This window comes from Cyrtonyx montezumae, unplaced genomic scaffold, assembly GCF_038088225.1.
Source record: "Cyrtonyx montezumae isolate F1298 unplaced genomic scaffold, pur_monq_1.0 scaffold_2, whole genome shotgun sequence".
Taxonomy (NCBI): domain Eukaryota; kingdom Metazoa; phylum Chordata; class Aves; order Galliformes; family Odontophoridae; genus Cyrtonyx; species Cyrtonyx montezumae.
This window is the reverse complement of record NW_027071936.1, coordinates 58,696,148-58,706,547: the sequence shown is the minus strand read 5'-3', so window position 1 is coordinate 58,706,547 and position 10,400 is coordinate 58,696,148. Positions and strand designations below refer to the sequence as shown.

Below are 10,400 nucleotides of genomic sequence, written 5' to 3'. Positions count from 1 at the left end.
AATCAATCTGGAAGTTGCACCCAGAAATACTGTCCTGTAGTCCCCCTCTGCAGTATTCTTCCTGTGTTATTAGTAGGTTGAAGGAAACCAAATGGAGTAAGGAGGAGTATCAAGATGGTGAAGAAAAGGAATGACAAAAAAAGTTGAATGTCAAATTAGTTGTTTCTGCACTTTTCAATAGGCCTAGGTGAGCCCCTTGACCAGCCCTGGGGCCAGATGTCCTCCCAGTGGCTTTGGAAATCGCTGAACCTAGCCATGCTCCCTGTTCTGGCCATCTCCCATTCCCTTGCTCCATTACTGATGCATCTTTGACACCTGATGCAGACCTTTGCTATCTGAGCGAGGGACAGAAATTGCAGAATGTGATATGAACAGGTAGTAGCAGAGTACACTGAGCTCTATGTTATTACAAACTGAGGTTCAACTTCTTTCCCAAACTATCGTAGGTTGCACCTACTGGTAATGAATTACTGCTGATTTTGTTAAGTTTTGCAGCGTACTGGAGAAATATTATGGCCCACAACGACAGAGGAAAATGTCATCAGAATTTTTTGGGCTTTGCTGCTTTTGATCACATCTGCAAGGGATTGAGTCCAAGTCAGCACAGATTAAGAGAATACAGAAAAAAAACGTGTAGTGGAAAGGTGGAGTACAAAGATTAGAAAGCAAAACCACTAAAATGCAGGCATGAGAAGTTAAAAGTTAGATGAAAAAAAGGAGAAAAATGACACTAAGCACTGTATCCCCCCATGTTGACCCAATTGGTCGTTTGCCTTGTGTTTTCACAGTGTCATTATCTGTGGCTGTCTACTCTTCCTTCTTTCCTGCATCCCACTTCCAAGCACTCCATGTAATTGACTGAGCTTTTGGCTGATTAAATCAAACATCCATTACAGCAATAATTTCAGAGTGCTTTCTGTTCACCTAACTATTTTATCTGCTTTACATTAATGCAAGTTCAGTGACTTTGATCTTACCATCAGTTTCAGTCTCTAAACTCTATCCTTATTTACTAAATGTTTTTATAGCTATGTTCACTTCAGCATTTATTTTTCTGTGTAAGTCAACAAAATTACAAGAAAATATAGTTGAGACCTGCTCCTGCAATGTGGACGACTTGAGAAAGCTTTCTTTCCTTGACCTTCTTCCTCTACAGAGGAAAGTGCAGCAGAGCACTTTCATAGGCAAAGTTGCACACTAACTACTGTAAAAAGAACAGAGTGGTGTTGGATGAGTGCAAGGAGCCACATGACAATGAAGATCCTCTTTCTTTCTATGTTCCTTTACACACTGAATGGTAATTCTGTACCTTTAGTAAATGGTAAAAGGTTTAGTAAATGGTAAAAGGCGTAAATGTTGTGATGTTATTAATGTCAGCAGTAGATGTTACTACGCAAATATAATTTATCTGGAGATCTCTGCAGAAGTTCACAGATCTAAGTATGGATTGACACCTGCAATAACAGTGTTCTGCCCTGGCTGGCTTTTGAAGGCAAGAATAGTCAGGCCAGTCACATTCAATCAACTGTTGCCATTTCTGTAATCAGAAGATTAATCATTAAAGAAAATGTGGGACCTAAGTCTTGATCTGTCATTTGCCAAACAGAGGAAGAATTCCAGCTGCAGAAAACTAAGGTGTTTTTTTTTTTTTTCCAGAGAATATAGTGGTGCTCAGAAAAAAAAAAAAAACAACTATATATTACCCATCTTAATAAATAGAATTCAACAAATTTTGTAAATTAGATTTGAAAGCTTCATTAAAAATCAATACATTTATGTTTGCATTGCCCCTGAAAATTCATCTGTAACATTTCTACAGTGATCTGAAAGTACTTCCAGTTCATATGCAGTGGTATCTGTCATATCTAGAAATCATTATATAGTCTATTAAAGAGTATCTTTTAAAAAGAAAAACTTCTTTGACCATCTCAGTCTGTTCTATATAAAAATCAGTTAAGAAGATAGGAGATTAAGAGGACTAGAGATTAAGATTAAGATTGGAGATTAAGAGATTAAGATTTTTTTTTTTTTTAACTTTTTTTTCTGATTAAAAAAATTAGTATGCTCTTTTCAGTCTTCTGGTGCTAAGAAACATTTTGGCAAGAGAAAAGTACAGAAGTATGTTATTATTATGTTAGGATATTACTCATCTATTTGGAAGCACCGGTAGGAGGATTTAGGGTCTTTGTACAGATTTTAGATTGTGGGTAAATTCTCTCAACTTCCCTGACAGCATGAGAAATTTAGCTTATACTCCAAAATAGAACAGATAGCCAAATTGGAAAAGAAAGAAAATAACACCAAATAAACCCATAATGTCAAAAAAATATTTTTTTGAAAACTTTGCAGATGTGTGAGTGTAGATGATTATGCCAATCCCTTAACAAAGAACTACGTATACTGAATATCTTCTGGGTGTGGGAATTCTGCTTTCATACCAACTTACTTCATTTCATGCAAGCAAAGGAGAAGCAAATATGCAGATTTTGCAGGAGTTTGTTTCTTGTGGTTGGTGTACATAACCTTTTTATTAATATATTTACCCAGTGGAAGGTAAGGGCAGAGCTCCTACCATTTCTCTGAAGTCTTCTGACTCGTGTTAATAAGCGAACAGCAACTCATCTCTTAAGTTATACAAAAGCAAACCTTAACACATAACCAATAATTGTTTAAATGTTAACTAGTAAAGTGGGGATAGTATTGGTATTTCCTCTGTTTGATCATGGTGTTGTTGCACATGTTTGTGTTCTTTTATATTTTATTTTGCATTTCATGTAGAAGTGAGGTGGCTTGGTTAGGTGGCTTAATCGTTCACATTATGTTATTTGAAACATCTTATTATCTTCCCTAGATCTTTAATCTACCCTTTCTTAATACAGAATATTAACCAATGTTGTTCCTGCTTTATATTGTGCTTACTTTAAAAGGTTTAGATCACATTTTAATAACAAAGGCTACATAATTCATTTGCATTTCAACGAAGGCATTTTTTTCCTTTGCTTATACAAAGCCAATTGGATTAAAAATGGACAGCCAAGTTCTTAGTTGACCCTGCACTGCTCTACTCACACATTGGAACAAGTCTGTGGGTTTAATTAACAACCCTTCTGATTTCTTAATCTGCAGTACCGCACTTCGTGATATAGATCTTCTTTGGTGCAGAACAGTTTAACTAAGAATGGCACCCACACTGAATGTGAAAGAGGCCACTGGCAATCAAAGTTCCTGGGACACTTTGCTACCAGATTTCCCTAAAGGGCCACTCTGCAAATATAGAAAGAAAGCTTCCTTCAACTGGAAGGAGATGGCAGTGTTCCTAGATGGTGAAGATATCATCCGGCTTAAGGTAAACTAGCAAAACGTTAAGCATTTTTAATTTTCAAGTTACCTTATCAGTAGAAGCAAGTATATGATTCTCAAACACAGAATTTTTAATAATAGTCTTTAGACATGGAGCATGAAGAAATTATTATTGCACATCTGTTTTTCAGAGCAGAACTGAATTTTTAAGCAAAATACTTTGCTATCTAATAAGGCATCACCAGGTGCAGTATTACAGGGAGTTTGTTGTCCATTTCAAGCTTAGAAGGATCTGTATCTATCATATTTCTTTATGATAGGCATTAAATCGTATGTCTCCTGGTTTTACAATTTACTTAAACTCAGCTGAGCGCATGCCACTACTGAACATGTTATTTCTGTCATTCTTTGACCTGACATAAGGTCCTACTGTCTTTGTGTTTGCACTAATGTTATTGTGGTGTGTGTTGAGTAGTTTAGCTTGCCTTCCTGAATGAAAGCTATCCCTACTTTAATATCCCCTACTTTAATAACAAAAGATGGTGTGGGAATGCATGACTTGGAAGATACAGGAGGAGACAGAATGAACATTTTGATGGCGATATAACTTTTTGTGCATTTAAGCTAATCTTGAAGGTTCGTCATAATTATTAAAATATTTGAAGGAGAACCAGAGGCCTTGTTCTGCATCTAACTGATATACTTAAAAGAATGTGCAAGAGAACAACTGCTCTGAGGTATTTTCAGAATTGTATGGGCAAATCATTCACACAGTGAGATGGAATGACCCTAACATTCAGAGAAGAACATGGGGAGTCTTCTCTTCTTCCTTTTTACAGTGACATCCTTCTTAGAGAATGGGAAAGGCTTAATTGTTTTTAAAGATTTTACCTGAGGCACTACGATTTTTTTTTCCAAAGTGACACAAAATACAATTTAAGGGGAAGGATATCCTCAAGTCAAAGAGTTCTGAGGTAAAAAATACACCATAGCTTATCATTCTTGTCAGAATCCACCTGGATTTCTGCATTCAGCTCTGGGGCTCCCAGTGTAAGAGGCATGTGGATCTGTTGGAGCAGGTCCATAGCAGAGCCTGGAAATGATGAGGGATCTCCATTGAATAGAGGATGAAAGAGTTGGAGTTGTTCAGCCTGGAGAGGAGAAGAATCCAGGAAGATATAGCAACTTTCCAGTACTTAAAGGGAGCATACAAAAAAAACTGGAGAGGGTCTCTTTACAAAGATATGTACTAATAGGACAAGGGGTATTGTTTTGAAATTGAGAGTAGATTTAGATTAGATAGTAGGAGGAAATTATTTATTAGGAGAGTGATAAGGCACTGGAACAAATTGCCTGGAGAAGCTGTGGATAGCCCATCCTATCAAGACCTACTTGGATGGGAGCCCTGTGCAATCTTCTCTAATGGAAGGTGTCCCTATCCACAGAATGAGGGTTTAGAACTAGATGATCTCCTAAACCAAATCATTCAGTTATTTTGTGATTGTCTAAGATAAAAGAGATCAATATTAGAACTTCAGAAGTTGCACATCCACATGTAAAATGGGTTCATATGATGATTCTGTAAAAGGGAGTACATTTCTGCTTTCATATGGGAGCAGAACAGTTGTGATAGCCTATTGTCTTTACCATTATGACATAACTAAATGATACCTCTCAAGGTTTTTGTACTCAATCTAAGTACATGTGCTGTCTAAGTCCGGGCTGCAGCTTTATAGTGAAATAATGAATCAGCTATAAAAAGCAAGTAACTTTTACAAAACTGTTCTCTTACATTCAGAGTGAATCAGTCCCACACTTATTATTTAATGGCAAAGGAGCTTTTGTAAAGTTGAGCTTCATGAACAGCATCTATAATGACAGACAGTTTTAACAGTTTTTTAATTCTGTGTGCTTTTTGCTTTATAAACTTACATCGAATGATTTTAAAGGCCTGATGTTATCCTAGAACAATATTAACTTGTTTTGTTAACACTTTTGTATTTGGTCCTCAAGTCATTTTTTTCCTTCCTCAAGAACAGAATTTTCTCTGCTCTAGAAAGTGATCCTTTCTTTGCACGTAATCCTGGAGAAGAATTGAGCCGTGAGAAGCATCAGGAGCTGACATTCCTGCGCTGTAAAAGACTCTTTGAGTATGATTTTCTTACTCAGCAAGAGATCATAGAGAACCCACTGAAGATACTGAATATGGTTATCTGTATAGGAATGTATGATTGGTCTCCATGTCTCCAGTTTTTCTTACATTGCGGTGTAAGTACAACTGAAAAAACATTTTTGAATTGAAGTATCTTGTAATACCATTGTTGGTTCTGTTGTTTTTCTGCCTATTTTATTAAAACAACATATTTCCTCAGCCCATTGTTTTCAATAATAAAATTCAGTTTAGCTGTTTAGGAAACTGACATCTGTGAAGTGACTTTAGTTGATCCTTGTCAGCTAGTTCTCAGTTGGAAACCTATCTGGTGAGCAGAGCAGCATGGGCACAGCTACTATTTTGACATCTTCAGTTCCATCTTTTGTCCCTTCTCTCTCCTCAGTGGCAGTAGCAGCCAAAAGAACTAGGTTTTAAGGGCCCTGTTTGGTGGCTATGTCTTTACTGCAACTCCATATACAGTTATCAGAAACTTCCTTGCTTCAGTCCCTGGTGTAGGGACTTGTGACCTTATGATTCAGGGCATAACACAGACACAAATCTGTCTAAAGATGATCACTGACATCAGTGGATGGGGTTCTTGTCATCAGTTTCCCCCTTAGATTAGTCTCTCAGAGAGAATATTTAACATAGCTGATCAAATGTTATTAGCTGAATTATTGATTAAATATACATTGCAGGGCAGAAGAGGTTTGGGATTTAGAGTTTTGCTATATGAACATCTGTCTAGAAGACTGAAGATAGCTCTAAAAACAATGTTTTTGTCTGAACTTGAAGCAAATACCTTCAGTTCTGAGCAAACTAGAATATTCTTAAGGTTTTACTTTATTCAAGAAGATACCATATGCACAAGTGCAAAGTCAGCTCACTAAGCATTTTTAACTGTTTGCAGTGAGGGCTTGGTCAGATTCGAACAGTGAAATTTTACTATTGCAACAATGGGCCATTTAGTCTTTGGTCTCACTCTTCAGTGAGAGTGTTCTTTCCTCAGAGGGCATTCAGTCCTCTATAAAGGTCAAGTCCTGACTTACCTCCTCAAGGTATAGTCCAAGTAGTAGTTTACTGTGCAGCCTACTTTACCTGGTCTCTTTAATGAACATACTACTACAAATTCTTATACATATACATTTGTGTTTTCCGTCACAAGATCACTGATGTCATTCATTATTCTCTGTTTTTGCAGGTATTTGCAGGTACAATTTTGAGTGCTTCAAACAGATTTGCAGACTTTGTGAAGAAAGTGTATAACATGGAGGTGAATTTCTTTCGATAGCTTTTTAGAACTGAGCATTTTCAGAACCATGGCACTCAAGGCATCTTTGTAGTATTTCTGATCTACAAAGGTACCTAATTACTAATAAATAACAAAGTAAAGGAAGAATGAGGAGCACATTCAAAGCACTCAGCCCTGACTATCTCATCTACCAATTGTTATTTTTTCTTTTTTTTTTTGACAGCCATTCACCTTATTAAATCTGAAATTATTTAATCTGAAATTCTCTCTTAGCTCATAACAGCAATATACTTCTACATTTTTTATTCTTCATTGTTTTCCAAAGTTTATAACCTAAGAATATATACTATGGGCCAAACCAGTCTAGGATGGGGGGTGTCATATGCACATTTCATTGTGGCTTTAAACCCAACCCTGCTAATCATTTAGACTACTTGCCATTGTAAACAGCTTCATTCTACTTTTCCCTTGACTTTGAAAATGAGAACTGTTTGTAATCTAAGCAAACCCACCCATTTTCACTGCACAGCAGTTCTCTCAGCCCAAAGCTAAAAATTGTCCATCTATCCCTGTCCAAATAAATCATCCATCAGCAAAGGATGGCAGCAGGCAGTGTAGGTACTGCCAGTCTTAGGATCATATCTGATTGGCTTCTTTGCAATACAAGTTACTGTCTACCAGTTGAATTTCCAATCATTCACAAATATTATGGTTTTAATTGCCCTGATTAACTAGTCTTGAATTATGCGTTATATCTCTTTATTTAGATTTTTGGATGTTTTGCTCTTACTGAACTCAGCCATGGAACTAATACAAAAGGCATACGGACCACTGCCACATTTGATCATGACACTCAGGTTAGTTAATTCACAGTAATAGTGCTCAATACTGTTTATCTGAGGTTAGATTTTTTTTTTAACATTCAGATAGCGCAGAACTTGGAATCTAAAAGTCGGAATGTTGAAGCTATGTCTGCATTTCAGGATACATATATTCTACAGAAAAATGCTCTGTATGGTCCCCTTGTCCAAACTGGAAAACGTACTGCCTTTCCCACTGTTAAGCAAGTTTTCTCTCTGGAGAAAACTGCACAAGAAGGAGATGGTCCCTGTGCTGGTTTCAGCACAGTGTGGATTCAGCTCAACTTAACCCTGGACCCAGGAAATGCTTCAGAGTCCATCACTCTGCTTTACTATTATAACTGCTTAAGTGGGCAATTTAAAGGCTGAAATTTAGGCCTTACAATCAAGTCATGAAGTACTTCTGCTCTATATTTTTCTTAGTCACATGTATTCTCTCCTAAATTGAGTACTGCAAGAGAAATCTCAGCAATTGGGGCAGAGGACAGAATGAAACCTTGGCAGTTAATGGAAACATTCAAAACATCATCGTGAAGAACTCGATATCATTTTTTTATCATTTTGCTCCTCTTTATTTTGTGGCTACAGGAATTTATCATCAATTCTCCTGACTTTGAAGCTGCAAAGTTCTGGGTTGGTAATATGGGTAAACATGCCACGCATGCAGTTGTATATGCCCAACTTTACACTCCTGATGGACAATGCCAGGGATTACATTCCTTTATTGTACAGGTAGGATAGAAACATGGTTAAACTTGTGTCTTTTTGTGGAGTTGAGGCATCTTAAAGATTTTTTATTAGTGCTGTTGCTTACATATGACCAGCATGTACTTTAAATAATGCTTTCAACATTGCAAATGCAACAAATGCTTTATTTTTAAATGTTCGCTGTATTTTTGTGGTGGTTTTACTGACAATTTTATGTCAATTTTATGCAGCTTGAAAATACTGAGTAGTTAAGAGGCTCAGAGATTATTACACTACCAATATAATTAAAATATTGTATGCTTTAGGAAGTCCTAAAACTCTTGGTTTAAGGTGAAAAGTTAAAAACTTGTACATAGTAAAACAGACTGAACAGAATTTACTGCAAAATCAGGGAATATCTCAAAGGTGAATATTAGACAGAAGTTTTGTTGATTCCTTCTATATCTTTGTATATGTAAATGAGGTTTCACTGCTAGTTCAATCCATGTTAAAGTTAATGCAGTAATTTAATTGGCCTAAGTAATTATTATTATGGGATCTATGCCCCAAATGAAGGAATATGTTAGTATGCTTTAAATCCAGGGTTACGTGCTTGGAAATTTAATTTTAGTAACAAAATACAAGTTGGAAATAATTTCACGGTTGACAAGTTTAATCAAGAACTTTCATTGTCCTAAACTGAAATACCATTATCTTCCACTTCTGTGCAGATTCGTGATACGAAAACTCTCCTACCAATGCCAGGTGTGATGGTTGGTGACATAGGAAAGAAAATCGGGCAGAATGGATTGGATAATGGGTAAGTCAATCCATTTGAATGAGGAAGCATTGTACAGTGTGTCACGTATGGTAACAAGTATTCTGTGTCAGTTCTGTCTATTTTTCTGAGATTGTGAAAGAGCTGAAGTAGGCTTTGATTTGTTCTTATTTAAATTACATATGTATGTGAATACACACACACACATACCAATTTTGAGGAACCTTGAATTTCAGTATTTTCTATTCCTGCAACTTCAGATTTTTTGTTTCAATTGAGTTTGCTTTTTTTTTTTACTTCCGATTTACTTTTTTATGTTGATTCAGTTTGTTTATTGTTATTATCCTACATTGTATACTATTGCAGTAAATAAAATGTAGACATGCTAAGGTATTTTTCTTTCTAATTTCATGGCTTTCACTGCCTTTCCAAAGGATGTAGTTATTCTGTAGGTTTAGTTGTCTGTACCAGCATTCTCCTATTGTCCCAAGCACCTATAATGTTAAAAATGGAACCAAAGTTTATATGTATACAAATAATTCTCATCAGTGCTCTTTTATGAGAAGATACATCTGTATCTTAAAGGGAAAGGGAAAAGAAGACACACAGAAAAGAAAGTTGTAGTGAAAAAAGGTGAGAGGTGGCCTGTAAAAGTTCTAGGGTGTTTAGTGGGATACTTCTGCATCTGTGTTACAAACTCCTAGCCACCAGATGGCACAACAGCATGGGCATGAGCATTCCAAAAGTAGTTCAGTTTCATATTTCTGCAGAAATAGTCAAATTCTGCTACTCATTCTTAATTTGCAGTATTGTTTTAAGTACAACATAAGGAAAAGAGAAAAAAGAAGATTTTCCATGTAATTTATATGTTCATACCTTTATCTAATAAAGCAGGTTAGATTAGATCCCATTATGCTATGACTTAAAGTGTTACTTTTAGTCTCTACTGCATGCTTTCCCATTTTTTTTCAATATATGTGTAAAATCTGGTTCAATTACTATAGTGACTTCAGTGTTACACTCGGGATAAATGGTCAGAGTGTAAATCAGAGAACAGAGAAATTAACAAAGATATCAGAATTTGTTCCTGTACTTGGAGAAGTTTATGCTGCTGTTTTTCACTATGGGTACACAGGTCTAGACAGATACATAGGACATGGGGAAGAAATTCCCCACACTTGGAAAATGACATTGATTTTTGCTATATAAAAGAAAAGAATATGTAACTGTAGCAGTCTCTTCTAGTTTTAGAAAAATAATCTCTTAGGTTTTTTGACCTGAAGGGTGATTTACTGCTAATGCAGATCATGTTTTCAGTCAGAGAAAGAACTTGAGAAGTATTGTGGGAGATTTTGGAATGTAGACCCAACT

General features: G+C 36.1%; 1 protein-coding gene across 2 annotated transcripts in view; it reads left to right on the top strand.

The window, feature by feature from the left end:
* Positions 1 to 3,170: 3,170 nt before the first annotated feature.
* The window catches only part of ACOX3 (acyl-CoA oxidase 3, pristanoyl), a 28,588-nt gene continuing 21,358 nt past the window's right edge, over positions 3,171 to 10,400 (top strand). Inside the window, exons 1-6 of one of the 2 annotated variants that reach the window (XM_065735830.1) lie at positions 3,171 to 3,346; positions 5,335 to 5,568; positions 6,654 to 6,725; positions 7,472 to 7,561; positions 8,153 to 8,296; positions 8,983 to 9,071. In XM_065735830.1, coding sequence (XP_065591902.1) covers positions 3,179 to 3,346; positions 5,335 to 5,568; positions 6,654 to 6,725; positions 7,472 to 7,561; positions 8,153 to 8,296; positions 8,983 to 9,071 — 797 coding nt within the window. In that variant the 5' untranslated portion in view covers positions 3,171 to 3,178. The remainder of the gene's footprint in view (positions 3,347 to 5,334; positions 5,569 to 6,653; positions 6,726 to 7,471; positions 7,562 to 8,152; positions 8,297 to 8,982; positions 9,072 to 10,400) is intronic. The other variant, XM_065735831.1, reaches the window with a different exon arrangement.